The following is a 17,438-nucleotide window of genomic DNA, read 5'->3' as shown; positions in this document are numbered from 1 at the left end:
ATTAAAGGGAACAAAGGGACATGAGGGAAAAGAAAGCGACTTTGTTTTATAATATTATGTAGTTATAATCTACTAAAGTCGGTGATCGTAACTCCGTCGCGTAGAAATTCTAAGTTGCAACGGTTCAGGCGCACGTTTTTTGCCAATATTTTCATGGTAGCAACTCTAGGAAACAATTTCTTATTAGAATATACAACATTCTCATTAAGGAAATATAAAAACGTGCCCTCGTATTTTACACAGGAGCGTCGGGTGGCCCAGTGGGTTTTTGTGGGACCTTTTATTCATACCCGGTGTACGTTTGATTTTTGACAGGTGCCAATTCTTTCGGCAACATTAAACGGACGCTCGTTAAATGAAAATAACAAAACTTAGTGATGAACTGATGATACTTTAGGATGTGTACGTGTTTCTTGTAGAGAATTCACTGTGAAAATAGCAGCGCTGAAAGACCAATTTTTTTTTTTCAATTTTATGGGCAAGCGTCCCGGTGGCGTCACGAGTTTCCCTCTACGAAAGTGAAAAAAAAATTGATCTTTCAGCGCGGACACTTTTACAAGACTCTCTACAAGTCTCTACAAGTAACACGTACACACTACACACCCTAAAGTATTATCACAGATTTGTTACACCCTGTATAAGTGAGAAAACCCGTCCATAGCTCTACCAATAATTAATTATTTTAGATTAGGCTATTTTTTTATAAAATAAGGGGGCAAACGAGCAAACGGGTCACCTGATGGAAAGCAACTTCCGTCGCCCATGGACACTCGCAGCATCAGAAGAGCTGCAGGTGCTTTGCCGGTCTTTTAAGAGGGAATAGGGTAATAGGGGAGGGTAGGGAAGGGAAAAGGAGAGGGTAGGAAAGGGAATAGGGTAGGGGATTGGGCCTCCGGTAAACTCACTCACTCGGCGAAACACAGAGCAAGCGCTGTTTCACGCCGGTTTTCTGTGAGAACGCGGTATTTCTCCGGTCGAGCCGGCCCATTCGTACCGAAGCATGGCTCTCCCACGTATGTCTATGCTGATTATTCATACTAACTTATATCAGGCACAGTTTTTGAAGAGTTAATTGGACAAATAAATCATCTACAAAGGACGGACTAAAATAATGTACATTGTACACCCATATAACATAATTTGTTGATAACTTCCAGCGCATAATCCACAAATGAGAGAGATTAAACATGGACCCATGTTTTAAGATAATGAAATTCAAGTTGCACATTAAAATATCCATTGTGATATATTTGTTTTGCTCCTCCCTTAGACAAGGGTCGACGTTGTCCCTACACTAATATCTAACGATATTGTGTTTCAGGTCGATTAGACCACGTCTCATACAAATATTTGCTTTTACCTGATTGCTGTGTGAATTGTGTGATCCGTCTTTATCCTGGCCTAAAATTTTATGAAAAATGTAGGTTTTTTTATTTTTTTTTATGAAATAAGGGGGCAAACGAGCAAACGGGTCACCTGATGGAAAGCAACTACCGTCGCCCATGGACACTCGCAGCAGCAGCAGAAGAGCTGCAGGTACGTTGCCGGCCTTTTAAGAGGGATAGGGGGTAATAGGGGAGGGTAGAGAAGGGAATAGGGGAAGGTAGGGAAGGAAATAGGAGAGGGTAGGGAAGGGAAAAGAGAAGGGGATCGGGCCTCTGGTAAACTCACTCACTCAGCGAAAAACAGCGCAAGCGCTATTTCACGCCGGTTTACTGTGAGCCCGTGGTATTTCTCCGGTCGAGCCGGCCCATTCTTGCCGAAGCATAGCTCTCCTTTTCAATAACATATATTCAATAATATATACGGAATACCTTATAAACAACGGTAGAACCTCCTCTTTTTTAGAATTCAGTTTAAAAAACGCTTCTTTTTCGTCATAAACTGATTATTGTAACTTTGTAGCTCCGAAAATCGTTTATAATGTAGGAATAGTAAAGTTTTTAATAGATTAAAACTGTAGTGTGTTGTTTCTCGGGATTCAAATATCCCGAGAAACAACACACAAATATAATTGAATTTGATGTAATTTGGTATGAAGATCATACCAAATTACATCAAAATTTACTCCGAGGCGTGGAAGAGGTGACAAAAACAAATAAAAACATAGTTATAAATGCAATGTTATGATAATATTATGTTACTACTTGTAACTGAATGTCATAACTAAGTTACTCCGTATGTAACTGAATGTCATAACAGTACTCCGAACTACTACAATAAAATAAAATTAAATACCAACTTGGGTGACCCAAGGAAATATTCTGTAAAATATATCATAGGTACAAAATATTGGTTTTAATAATGTTTTTCACGGACGGAAATAATCGTAAATTTTAGTAAGAAGCACTTGAGAATTGCGGACGGGAAATTGAGATATGAACTTTGCATCTTTATAACTTACAGTCTTACAGAAGTAATAAGATGCGAAATGAAAGCATCCGTTTGCTTGTATTTATAAACCAACTGGGCCAAAAGAAAGTTATTTGAGTGAATAAGGTAAGTACTTCATGGACCCATGATGGACTAATATCTAAGTGATCATAAAAATCTAAAAGTGTCTTTAGGTAATTGTGATTCTAGAGTTTTATTATACAAGAACATTTTTAAAAAGCTGCAGAAAGAGCTGCTTTTAGAGAAATCATGGCCCTGCGTGAAGGGCATTAAAATTAAATAGCTTTAAACGACACTCGTAGTAAGACAATCAAAATGCCAAACCTATGATCGTCTATGCCAGTTTTTTTTTTTTGCCGCAGAATAAAAATTTCCGTTACTGTCCACAGAAACGGGCGCGGCGGTTCAAGAACCAGATCCTGTGCGACCTGCACTTCGCGGACGTGGCGCTGATGGAGTGCAGCGACTTCATGCAGCAGCTCCGCAGCTTCAAGCCGCAGTCGCTGGGCTGCGCGGTCGCGCGCCGCAAGTCCTCCACCACGCTCATCTTCCCGCTACCGCCGCAGGCCTGCTCAGGTACGCACGGGCGACAAATTGTCGCCATCCTCTATTTTATTTTTTCTAACATAGAGACAGCCACCACTATTTAGTTGTGTTTTGTGAATAGAACTGCAGTATTTGTGAAAATTGATACATGTATTAACTTTTACAAATACTTACTGCCACCTGCAAGTGTAAGAAATCAATTCTAGTACAAATAAAAATTAAATGTGCTAGGTAAATTTGTATTTAACTGATCCACATGTATTACGTCCAAATCTAAACTTGTTTGCTCTTATTTTTTGCTGACCAGTGTAATTTGAAAAATGTGTCTTAATACTGAGAATAATTGGACTTGAACTCTAGTGCGGAAATCAATCTCCCAGACACAGTTTTACCTAAAAACTTGGGTGAATGATACCATTAGAGGCCGAGCTATTAATAAAACAAAAAGCAACACAAGTCGTAGTTATTTATGTCGCGAGGGACAGTAATCAATTTAGGCAGGTGTCGCGGTCCATTGAGTGTCTACTTTTTCAAAGTAGAGCGCAGCCACATTGCTCTATCGTGGTGCGTTGCGTCGTTCAAACGAAATAACTTATTGCTATAAAAGCGTTGTGGCGTGCGTAAAGACAACACGAGCGAAGTCAGATTAGTTCCGGGGTAAAGAGGTGCATTGTGTCGTTAGAACTTAGGGTCAATTCAGACCGCGACGAGGCGAAGCGAGGCGCGGCGCGGCATTTATTGTATGGATTTGACAGATTTCAATTGCGCGAGGTGACATACCAATCTGTCAATTCAGTACAAATTTAGAAATGCAATCACGCGTCGCGTTGCGGTCTGAATGAACCCATCAATCCCCAAGCGGCCGCCGGCTTCTGCATAATAATTGAAAAATCCGTTGTGTCTTCGATACCCACGATGGAGGTGTTAATAACCCATTGCGTGCCTCACTTGCGTTGCAACTACGCGCGCCAACGCAATACGAGACAGTAACAGCACCGTTGCACTTCATCTCTTTCACTTTATCTCCTATTCGTCATCACAAAATCATTGGTTTCTATGAAGCAACTCATTTAAATACGGTATGTCGTATTTAAATGAGGTGTATAGCATCGAATCCGTCATCCACCTATGAATCAATCATAGGTGGATGACGGACTTTTAGACGGCCTATATCAATTCAATGTTAAGCGTGATCTATTTAGCTGGGTCCGCTATCTGCCTATCAACTTCTTCGACAATACATTATTCGAAGCGTTGAATACTGCGGTGACGCAATGCAACGTTATTGCGTGCCCTCGCTCATAATAAAGAAACGGAATTTACGTAAAAACTTCGGACCGAGTGTCATGTTACAATTTACATCGGAATGACAAATTCACCCGGAACAAGTTAAAAGTTTGGCGGTATGTTGTTCTCAAAAATTCACATTCTGCGAGCGAATTGAAGTTCGCAACTTAGTAATTGTATTTACTTTGGGTAATGGTTGTGTGTGTATGTTTACGTTATGTAATTATTTATCTTCTTATTACAATATGTTGTTATAAAAATCTACGAAACAAATTATTTTTAAACTTATATCATATCTATATAAAAACAACTAGATCAAAATCGGTCCACCCGTTTGGATGCTACGATGCCATGGACAGACACACACAGACAAACAGACAGACAGACATACAGACACGTCAAACTTATAACATCCCTCTTTTTGTCGGGGGTTAAAAAAAATTGGTATAAGCGACAACACAACGCAAAATACAAACGTGTAGAAGGATCGTCTATAATTGGACGATCATTGTCAAATATGCAAATAGAGTCTTCGCGGTTGTGGATCGTGGTCATCCAACAGCCAAACGTGTAGTAGTTCCTTGGGCCAACCCACACGTACCACAACCACACGACAACCACAGCCACACGACAACCACACCACGTGGTCGGGCGTATATTTCGTATTGTAAATGAACTGGACTATTCACACGTACCACATTTGCAGTCATTGTCGACCACTTGTGTGACACCGACCACATCGCAACCACGGCCGACCACATCGCAACCACACAACGTTGCGTTGATGCAATGACAGTGCGCACACACCGCCCGCGCTCTGCTCCCCTCAATTTCATTGACTTTCGTACATAACCACATCGCATCTACTGGAGACAATGCAACCACGACCACAAAGCAACTACAAAAAGCTGCAGCGACACCATTCACCCGTAACCACTGCTTGACGACATTTGTCGTTGCGACTTGGTGTGGTTGTGGTACGGTTGGGTTGGCCCTTAGGTGTAAATTAGCTTAAAGCAGGAATAAATATAATATCTATGGACGCTTCCCACCACGTCAGTCTGGCCCCTGTAAGTACCTGAAGGACTTGTGTTACAGGTACCAGACAACGGAAATACGAGTATATTTAATACTTTTGTACTATACATATATTTAAGATTTTTATTAAATATGATACACATATTTAATACACATCCAAGACTCAGGAACTTTTGAAAAACTTTTTGTTCCGTCGGCGGGATTCGAACCCGCGACCCCCGGCTTGAGCTACCAACAGCCCACCAACTGAGCCACAGTGGTAGTCAAATGAAAGGAATGTAGTTGAGTATTTTCATTTCACATCATAAATCAATTGATGTCAGTCAAATACCGAATTGTACTCGCAATACATCAAATAGATGTATGGGGGACCACCATCTACAAATTGATAACCACAACCAATATCACTGATGAATTTCAGCGATTCCAAAAGTTTCTGTAAATAATGTAAGACTGACATTCACAAACATATTACTATTATAATTATTGTCTTAATATTTTGTTACTGCTCTACAACCACACTACAACGCTCATACGTGGGAGAGCCATTGCTTCGGCACGAATGGGCCGGCTCGACCGGAGAAATATCACGTTCTCACAGAAAACCGGCTTGAAACAGTGCTTGCGCTGTGTTTCGCCGAGTGAGTGAGTTTACCGGAGGCCCAATCCCCTACCCTATTCCCTTCCCTTCACATACCTACCCTCCCCTATTACCCTATTTCCTCTTAAAAGGCCGGCAACGCACCTGCAGCTCTTCTGATGCTGCGAGTGTCCATGGGCGACGGAAGTTGCTTTCCATCAGGTGACCTGTTTGCTCGTTTGCCCCCTTATCTCATTAAAAAAAATGGCGGGCGGCTATAATTAGAACTAAATGCTTAGGAAGTTGAGATACAACTGTGTAGCGGCGTTAGAGGGGGTGACGCTGGGCGACCGCCCAGGGCGCCGGATAAAAGGGGCGCTGAACGCAAACAAACCATTTTGTGCCAAATTTTTTCAACACTATCAGAACCCTGAGCGCCGAAAAAATCTCGCCCAGGGCGCTGGTAGTGCCAAAACCCGCCCTGCTTACGTCCATCTGTCTTTTATATAATATAACTCAAAGGTGACTCACTGACTGACTGACATGGTGATCTATCAATGCATAGCCCAAACCACTAGACGGATCGGGCTAAAATTTGGCATGCAGGTAGATGTTATGACGTTGGCATGCGCTAAGAAAGGATTTTGATAAATTCCACCCCTAAAGGGATAAAATAAGGGATGAAAGATTGATGATTGATATGTAGACGTGGGAGAGCCATGCTTCGGCACGAATGGACCGGCTCGACCGGAGAAATACCACGTTCTCACAGAAAACCGGCGTGAAACAGCGCTTTTGCTGTGTTTCGCCGTTTTGAGTTTACCGGAGGCCCAACCCCCTACCCTATTCCCTTCTCATCCCTATCCTCCCCTATTACCCTATTCCCTCTTAAAAGACCGGCAACGCACCTGCAGCTCTTCTGATGCTGCGACTGTTCATGGGCGACGGAAGTTGCTTTCCATCAGGTGGCCCGTTTGCTCGTTTGCCCCCTTATTTCATAAAAAAATATATATAATAAAACTTCTTAACGCGAGCAAAGCCGCAGGCAAAAGCTAGTAGCATAATATAAGTATCATGTGGCAAACACGAAGCTTTAATTCTAATGCCAACTTGAGCACAAGTTACTGTTGAGAGTCTTGGTCCGAATCCGGATCATTGTAATACTCGTATCATTTCAAATAATTTGTAGTTTTCTGTTTCATGTTTTAATTAGCATTTATCTTATCATTTACCCTTATTTAATAAAATCACTTCTATTAAATGGAACGAAAAGGGATGAAACTAACCTTAAATACTAAACCATAAAATTGTTTTATCTTAAAAGTTAATCGAGTTTGACGATGGTTTTAATAGCTTTACCAATCCAGTTACGTTGTAAAGGTGGTATTATTAATAATTATTAAAATAAAGGTACTTATCTAGAATTAATATTAATATTTTTTTTTATCTAAATCGATTCAGTATGCTCAAACTATTGCTTTATTGGACCCAAAAATTGTTATTTTATTTAAAAAAGCTTACCAAGTTCTTATGGTAGCATAACGCAGTCAGGTTAGAGCTGTCAAAAGTGTTTACAGACTACAGACAGAATGAAGAAGATTAACAGTCAGAGGAACTTATGTGCGCTGATTCCAGAGCTCTATGTTTCTAATCACAAGTCAAAGTATTTCATACAAATATTATTGCCATTTAATAAAACGAAGTTGTGTGATTTTCCTCGTGGTTTAGCCCGGCCGCACATTGTCCGAATTCTGATCAGAAACAGTTGAATTTCGCGGGACCGCCACCCCGCATACTATCCGAAATATCCTTCCGGCGAGTTCGAGCTCACTCGGCTCAGCACAAAATGTAAGAGACAGCGCGGACGTTCAACTGTTTCTGATCAGAAATTTCGGACAATGTGCGGCCGGGCTTAGGGTCAATTTATAATAGAGCAGAGTCGAAGCGCAGCGAAGCGAATTCCCAAAATCTGTACACAGAAAATTCAACAAAACTAAGTGGCAATACTTTAGGGTGGGTGTATTCCTTGTAGAGAGTTTTCTGTGAAAGTAGCAGCGCTGAAAGACATTTTTTTTTGTAATTTTTATGGGCGAGCACCCCATCGAGATTTCGATACAAAAGCGAAAAAAAATTGCTCTTTCAGCGCTGCCACGAGTCTCATACACACCCTAAAGTATTATCACTTATTTTTGTTACACCTGTATAGTTTAGTAGGATATAAAATATATATAATATAACTGCAATATTTTCACGCTAGAGACATCATTATAGTAACGCAACGTTTTCATTCGACGATAGAAAACGTTTCTGTTAATATTCTGATATGACGTGTGCCATGGCCCGTGTCAGATATTGGTAGGACTATTTACCGTGTTCTCTACTCCGAACTTTGCGTTATATACCCAATTCGAATACAATTATGTCTGTTGACAAAACTGACTAGACCGTGCAGCTTAGTGTCACCGCAGACTTACAATTTCGAGTTGACAAAGTAAATCGTATAGTATGACTGTTAGCTACGGCGGCTTATGAGAGCTCCCACATTGTATCCAACTAAATTGTACAACTTTGAGTTGGATGCAATGTGCGAGCTCTCATAAGCCGCCATAGCTAACAGTATACTATACGATTTAGTTTGTCAACTTGATATTGTAAGTCTGCGGTGACACTTAGTTCTTCGTCTACACCTAGTTTTACTCCATCGCACCATTGAATCGATTTACCCAATGGGAATCAATAAAGGAAACCAGATAATTTTCCCTACACCCGTTACAGTTATGATAAATATTCATTGCGATGCAAACATCGTTACGGCTTCGCTGGAATTCATAATTTATTACTGAGCTCTCGCTCGGAATGCTTACGAAAAATCGTTTCTTATATTTTTATTCTTCGATGAAAACATGTTATTTAATTAAGTTTCTGTCTGTCTGTGTGTATGAGTCTGTCCCGTTGTATCGTTGCATCCAAACAGATGGATCGATATGGGTCAAACTTTTTTATTTGTAATGCTAAGTACTCACATACGGTTTTGCTCGATAGTTTTACTCGAAATCGAGCAAAAACCGCCGTGTGAACCGCAAAACTCACAGCTCGAAGGCTCGCATCGAGCCAGTTTGAAGGCTCGAATCGAGCCGGCTTAACAATTTTTTTGACACTAGTTTTTATTATTCGTAGCTAATTTCCTTCGAACAGGAGTAAAACTATCGAGCAATGCTGAATGTGTGTACGAAAGCCCGAGCCGTGGCTTTTACTCTACATGATTTCTCGATCGAGCAAAACCGTATGTGAGTACTTACACTAAGGTGACATGATCGAGAGTATGCTTATTTTGTCATCGTCACTGCTGACAAATTTTGGGCTTATGAAGTCAAAAGTTTTTTATCGAGGGTTTCTTAAATTTCTTTATTTATTTTTATCATTAATTCACTACATGACCTTAATGGCAAATGTAACTATCTATTAATTTCTATCCCTTGGCCTGCAACTTAATGTTTCTTATCATTAACCTAACGACATGCTTTGTATGACAAAGTTCATTGAATGCATTGCCTCCTTTTGTCAAACCATAATGCAAATAGGGCAGTCCGCAGTATAGCTGTTGTAAACAAATATATTATATTATACGCGATGCCTTGAAAACATCTTCCAATTTTTTCGTTGGTTCACCTTATTATATATTTTGTACTTTTTTTAGAGTTAGACAGATAAACTTTGATGCTACAAATTTTTTCAGGTAATTTCATTCAAAAGCGCATTTTCAACACAATCTACAGATTATTATTTTTAACAAAAAATTAAAACCGACTTCCAAGGTAAAAACAATAATAATATGAACGAAAAGTATTAAATAACTCTTAAGTCTATAATAGTGCCTTTTTCAGAATTCGTCTAAATCTCAACTATTTCTGTACATACTACAGTCTTCATTATTTGAAGTCGGTACCAGCTAATTTTATCGTGAGTTGAGTCAATGTCAGAATATCTGAAGCTTTTGGGACTGGTACCGACTTCAAAGTAATGAAGACTGTAGTATGTACAGAAATAGTTGAGATTTAGGCGAATTCTGATAAAGGCACTATTATAGAGTAAGAGTTATTTAATACTTTTTAGTTCATATTATTATTGTTTTTACCTTGGAAGTCGGTTTTAATTTTTTGTTAAAAATAATAATTTCACTCTTTTTAGTCATCTACAAGATAAGGGTTTACGCGTAAATAACCACTAGGAATGTTAACTATTCACATTATGTTACTGTAAGCAAAATTGTGGTAAATGCTTGCAGTTATCTAAGCGATGCTGCAATTTAAAAACTTTTATCTTTAAAGGTTCAGGAGTTCTGTTCAGTGCCTTTGGACCAAGAGACCGAGGATTTCCCTCGATTGCTCATAGATCCCATCATCAGCTCACCACTTTCGTAATTATTATACAAAATCAAGATTATATCCTATACAAAAACACAAGAATTTTGAAAATCGGTCCACAAACAGTGAAATAATCATCAAAAACATCTGCTTCGATGCAAAATATCACGAAAAGCATCAATAATTGGGTCATAATGTGATGACCCATGGCATAATTATGATTTTGATGATGATGATCAAATAAATTGATGTGTTGGCTTATGCTTTCAGTTGTTTAAACAACGCCGAAATCTCCGAACCTGTATCTACAAGGATTCAAAAGTTCTGTTGGGTACCTTCGGATCCAGGGTATAACCTAGTGCGAAATCTTACTTTTTGGTAGCATTTACCTCGAATGCTTCAGAAAAAATTGAAATCACTATATGTTTCCATACAAATTTCAAGGAGTCCCCTCGATTCCTCCAGGATCCCATCATCAGATCAACATTTTTGTGAACATGGTACCAAATTCGAATTTAACCCTATACAACACAAAAAAAAATTGAAAATCGGATCACAAATGGCTGAGTTATCGTTGAACATAAAAAAAAGATACAGCCGAACGTATAACCTCCTCCTTTTTGGAAGTCGGTAAAAATAATGTGTTAATGTTAGCCTTTTTATACCTATAATAAGGCTAAACATCCTGTGAAAAAAACTTTTTGTGCAAAAGGCCAAACATTTGGGGTATTGATCAATCAAATTCGTTCAGGATCCACGTCACGTGAAGACGGCATGATATCTGATGGACTCGTCGAGCGTAAAATTGCCTTTTTAGTTTTGACATTGAATCCCTAAAACAACCGAAATTGAGCCTTTCGTTTGAGAAGCCATTTGCAGGGTCGGTGGAAATTATCATCTATCACAAATATTATAATATTTAAAATAATATTAGTCGCTCTCTGTCTGTTACCTCTATACGCTAAATCGATTTTAGAAATGGAGATGTTGTCTCCCTACTAAGGATTTATCCCGGTTTTTATCCCGGCCAATTAACAGTTCTTATCTGATGAATGCAAGTTACAAACAACATGTTTTGGTCAAAATTAACAAAAGTAGTAATTGACCAGACCAAACACTATTTCCTTATAGATTTTCAAAATGCAATGTACATATTTTTTTTTATGAAATAAGGGGGCAAACGAGCAAACGGGTCACCTGATGGAAAGCAAATTTCGTCGCCCATGGACACTCGCAGCATCAGAAGAGCTGCAGGTGCGTTGCCGGCCAAACTATATTATAACTTTCCAATGTACAAAAAAGGATTTCCAATTTTTGTTGCTTTGTAAAGAAATTCTATAGATGTTTTTGCTAGCTGTATGCATTTTTCCCCTCGCTGTTCACAAACGAACCGGCACGCCTTGGGCGAAACATTCGATTAATTACCATTAGAGGACTGCGAATTGCGATTTCAAACTCACTCACTTGGAATGGGATTTAAAAACCGAGTTTATTTCACGTGTTCGTGAATCTGTAGATAATATAAAATATCTTTAAAAAGGGTAACCTTTTTATGTATTATTATATCCGTAAGGATATAACGTTTTTTAGAGTATCGTGTTATAATAGCTTTAGAGAGCTGTATAATAGCTTTAAAACAATAATATGATATTCTAAAAAAAATATTATATACGTAACCTAGGTCCACCGTAGGTAAAACTCGCATATTATAGTATCGTAATTCCTACGGGAACATTAAATTTTTCGAGTTAAAAATTAGCTTACAGTCTAAACTTTTACTATGTCTTTAATTAAAATCCGTTCAGTAGTATATTGTGTGTGAAGTAGTGACAAACACACACAATCGCAAAGTTTATAGTATTACTTACTTAGTTATATTATATTATGTTTATCTAGTAATATGCAAAGTAGTGTGATATAAAACGTTTTTGGTCTTATCATAAAATAGTGATGGCTTAGTTTGATTTACATTCATAAAGTTAATATACCTAGCGGAATAGAGCAACAATCTCGAGCTGTCAAACGAAACCGAAATTGGTTTACATAAATTATGTGTTCGTACCGTATACTGTACACACTTACACAAGCATGATTGAATATTAATTCTATGAGACTAAAGTGTCAACGTGCCGAAAAGTGCCGACTGGACGTCAAAAAAAGAGTTCTGCTGTCATGTATCACACGTCTCTTTTCACCACGCAGTGTTACTGATAGTGACATCTCACTTGCTCAGGCCTTTGTTTCTCTATTCCGCTAGGTATATTAACTTTATGTTTACAGTGGAGATATTTGAACTTTGGAATCGATCAGGAAATGTTTACCTCCGAACCCTGCTCCATGTGCCACACTAATAACATTTTAGCAGCTAAAAGCGGTTAAAGTCTGCTAAATGGCTAACCATTGGTTGAAAGTCTGCTCAAACAATCATCTCTAATATATAAAATTCTCGTGTCACAGTGTTTGTGCACGAATTCCTCCAAAATGGCTCAACCGAATATAATGAAATTTTGAACGTATATTCGTTAGGCCTGAGAATAGGTTTTTATCTATTTTTTATATTGATATTAAATTTTATATTGATATTAACGCCGACGTGGTCCAGTGGTTAAGAGCGTGGCTCTTGACTCGAAGGTCGTGGGTTCGATTCCCGCATTGGAAACATGTTATTTCCAAGTTAGGTTAGGTTAGGACAATGCAGGCTGATCACTTGATTGTCTGACAAGTGCATGTGCAGGGCATGTAAAAAGTCGGTCCTGCGCCTGATCTCTCGCCAGTCATATCGGTCTTCCGTCCCACTGGGTTATGAGAGTAAAGGAATAGAGAGTGCTCTTGTGTACTGCACACACACTTGGGCACTATAAAATTACTCCTGCGTACCTGGCTTGGTTTCAATATTAAATTAATATTAGAAGTAATTTATTTCGCAAATCAACGTTTGCCGGGTCACCTAGTCAATAGAATATGTATGAGTGAAGTATTATTTCTTGTTGGTTGTTTTACTTTTTAAGTGTAAGTATATTATACTCCTTGCTAAAGTAACAAAATAATCTAAAGATAGTTGCAATTGTTTATTTCTTACTTAACTTCTTCTTACTTACTAACTTAGTATAAATCTCTTGTACTATTCTAGTTTAGTGCCTATAAAATACAGTCCTAGCGCTATTACATCTAATATTATGTTGTAAAACAAAGTAGTTTACTGCACATGGTTTTGTTTTAAATCCAAGCTAAATGTTATGCTAATGTAAAGCTTTTGTACCTTTTCTAACAATCACTCATTTAGTCAATACGTGTCCGAAATTCAAAAGAATTATTATTACTTACCCACTAAACTGTATTTCTTTTAATGCTTTACATAATAATATATTTTAAAGGCCTATTATCTAATCCACGTTTATCTATATATATAAAAATGGATTGTCAATTGTGTTAGTAACGCTAAAACTCGAAAACGGCTGAACGGATTGGGCTAATTTTAGTCTTAAAATATTCGTAGAAGTCCAGAGAAGGTTTTAAAGTGACACGAAGTTCACCGAGACAGCTAGTACTATATAAAACTTTGATCTTTTAATAACTTAATTGTAAAAACATATTTGACAATAATTTAATTTCCCAACCTCAAAGTCCGTCACTAAAGGGAGTGTCCCTTTATACACTTACAAATCCTTTTAAAATTACAGGATTTGGCCCAAAATTTATAATCGAACTTGGTTAAAGTTATAATTCGGTAAAGCCTTTTCATATTTCGAGATAAAGAAGGGTCTGAAATGTCTGCAAATATTCTGTTAATTTGTTGTCATTTCTTTTTCAAATTTTTGATTGTTTAGATGCGGAGAACGAACACCGAAAGGCTAGACGTTTGTAGGTTGGAACCGTACGGATCGATCGGGTTAAAAACTGTACTTTATTCTTTTCGGGACACAAAGTAACTTGTCAACAATTTTTTTTCAGTTTTATAGCGGTTATATATGCATAACCGCTATAAAACTGAAAAAATTGCAATGTTAGTATTGTTTGTAATAATATAGTAACCACTCTGTAGGCTAAATCCTAACATCTGAAAACTTAAGAACACCCACCAAATAGTATGAAACATAAACACAAAAGTCATTTAACAAAAAGTGAAAATTCTATCAGATTTTTTTCTAACAATTATAAATTATATTAAATTAATCTCGTTATAAAACCGCCAAAACACACGCGTATTAATTAAAACCTTAAAATGGAATGATAAAGCACGAACTTTGTGAAACTCCGTGAAAACCTTTTGCCGCATCATTTAGTCGACAAATAAAAAAACATATCCACAGATAAAATATTATGGCGAAACCATTAATTACTTTTTATCTCGTTTGAAAAAGTATGAATATATGAGTTTTGAATTGAATGTTTTGTTTGCTTTAGAGTAGCAATAACGAAGCTTTAGAAATAGGTCAGTATGGGCTTATTATCACCTACAAGTACAATATATTGTGCTAACTAATGTATCTGTAAAGTTTAATATTTGAACGTTCCGCGCGGCTTCGCCCGCGGAAATTAGATGTTTCACAGACAAATTAGTCCACAAAAAATATCCTATGATCCTTTACGTGGTCTACTTCTTATCTGTGCCAAATAACATAAAAATTGCTCCAGTAGTTCCTGAGATAAGCTCATTCAAATAATTTCCCCCGTTTTTCCACATTTTCCTCTACTTCTTCGCTTTTGAAAAATTCTTTCAGTGTTAGATAGCCCATTTATCGAGGAAGGCTAAAGGCTAAATTTATTACGCTAAGATTAGTCTTGGGCTATCTAACACTGAAAGAATTTTTCAAATCGGACCAGTAGTTTCTGAGATTAGCGCGTTCAAACAAACAAACAAACTCTTCCGCTTTATAATTAAGTATAGATTTGTACTATTTTAGAATAATAATAATCATTTAGAAAAACATTTTTTCAAATATTTCTTGCGTTGGATTGAGCGGAGTGGAAGAACTTGGGAGGCTTTTAAGAGCAGTACAGCAAAGATTCTTAAAAAAACTTTCAGAATATTATCTCGATTAGCTGTATCATGATCCATGATAAAAGGCGTTGCCCAAAAATGGGCTAGTTGATGAACATTGTTTTAGTATGTAATAGACCTTAATGCCGAAACTTATATTTTAATGAAGATATTCCTAAGAATATAACACAAACGATTTAAAGATCTAAATTAGAAATCTTCTCTCACAAAACCGGCCAAGTGCGTGTCGGGCCACGCGCAATATAATAGGGTTCCGTAGTACCGCTAGTTTTTGATAATTTTTGTATGATCAATGAATGTTCATTTAAAACATGTTTTACGAGTACACTACTAACAACATCATCTCAGTTACGTTCAAAGAAATTTGAACGAAAAGTTCCTTTGTACTTCGCCGAATACATTTTTTTAGTTGATCGACTATTACTTTATAACTTATTAACGGCCGTTCCCAATATCTGATCTATCTCTGGTTTTGCCCTACTAGAGATAGGAATAGCTCACATTAGACATAATTTTATGTCAATTGTGAGCTATTCCTATCTCTAGTAGGGCAAAACCAGAGATAGATAAAATATTGGGAATGGCCGTAAGTCTTCTTTGCCGTGACAGTTTTTCTTTTAAATTTAGCATATTTCCTACTCCTGTTAATTTTTTTTCGCATTTGCAGAGTTAACCGATAGAAGGGGGGGGGGGGGGGCGACACTGGACTCTAACGATTTTTTCCACTTTAAAACTTCATATTTCATAAATGGATACCTAAATCGGAAAATGATCTTTGAATACTTGTAATATTTTGAAAAAAAAACCTATCCAACGACACCCCACATGGTGGGGTAGGCGCGAAAAAAACTCATCCCCGCTTTATATGTACAGTGTAGGAGAGGTACCATAAAAAATATTTTTTTAAGATTTTATATACTATTTTGTCGGCATTCTTAATATGTACATTTATGCGGAATTACAGCTTTGTAGGTTCTATAGTCCGCAAAACCGCGGACAGACAGACATACAGACGGACGGACAGACGGACGGACAGAGCGAAACTATAAAGGTTCCTTGTTGACTACGGAACCCTAGAAAATACTGTAACGGATCTGACCAAAACCATTTTCAAGCAGGAACGTGACAGGCGTTACTGTGGCATAATGTAGATTGTAGACATTTCACGCCAGCATTTGAGCTATTTTCCCGTTGGACCCAAACACAATACTCCAAAGAGCTTGTCCGCGGACGGAAATTAATATTTCCTTTGTAAACCCTTCACCGGCCGAGTATGTAGGTCACTAATGTTTTTCATTCTATTCACTTAGAGTAGTCTTAGTTTTCTTGTTACCATGGCAACCAGGGCCTCTATCATGAGCTCTTAAATCCATTCACTTTACGTGCTTATACAGTCAGTATAAGGACGTAAAGAGAATGGATTTAAGAGCTCATGATAGAGGCCCAGTACGATAAAACTAAGTACTTAACAAATAAGTATTGGCATTGAATGTAACAAAAGAAGATAATAATACAACTACAACTACAAAAATATTTTAATTAGTGTTTTCGCTTAAGTTTTCATTTTTTCTGTAGATAAGATAGAGTTTTGGAATAACTCGCAAAAACTATGTCTTCTTATTTACACTTTTCAATAGATTTCTTATATATTTTCAAACAAAATTAAATTTACAAAAGCTGTAGTACAAGCAATTATATTTGTACCATCGAGGAAATTGATTCCTAGGCAGTTGACAGACCTGACAGAACTACGTTAGTTTGGTCGGATCATGTCAATTCAATGTTAATTGTGATCTGCCGGCTAGGTTTGACGTAACGCGACCAAATTACTTAAGCCCCCCATCTGCCTAGGAATCAACTTCTCTGATAGTATTTACTTGTATTTATTGTAATTGTAGCTGTAGTACTAAGTTTTAGCGCCGTTCAAAAACATATTAAATTGAAATTAAATTGACAATGTTCTATCAAGAAGCTGCTGTTTGAAGACACAAGAACAAGACTCAAGATAAACATTCGAACTTTCGGCTCACTCTAAGTATGAACGCCAAGCATATTGCTTAAAGTTTGGTGTTCTACCTTACAGTGAATTGAGGGTTTGGGAACAACTGGAATACAATGGAGTGGAAGATGAACAAGACACAAGAAAAACATGAAGACAACGGGGAAACTAATGTAACAAAAAGGAATGTATTAAAAATATATTCTGATATATTTTTCAACACTGGTG

At 37.6% G+C, this 17,438-nt stretch overlaps 1 protein-coding gene across 1 annotated transcript in view; it reads left to right on the top strand.

Moving 5' to 3' along the window:
- The window catches only part of LOC121734928, a 98,723-nt gene that overhangs the window by 33,669 nt on the left and 47,616 nt on the right, over positions 1-17,438 (top strand). The window contains exon 6 of the mRNA XM_042125574.1: positions 2,784-2,970. Within this exon, the coding sequence (XP_041981508.1) occupies positions 2,784-2,970 (187 nt within the window). The remainder of the gene's footprint in view (positions 1-2,783; positions 2,971-17,438) is intronic.

This window comes from Aricia agestis, chromosome 16, assembly GCF_905147365.1.
Source record: "Aricia agestis chromosome 16, ilAriAges1.1, whole genome shotgun sequence".
NCBI lineage: Eukaryota > Metazoa > Arthropoda > Insecta > Lepidoptera > Lycaenidae > Aricia > Aricia agestis.
Note: the sequence above shows the minus strand (reverse complement) of the source record. Positions and strands in the feature narration are given on the sequence as shown.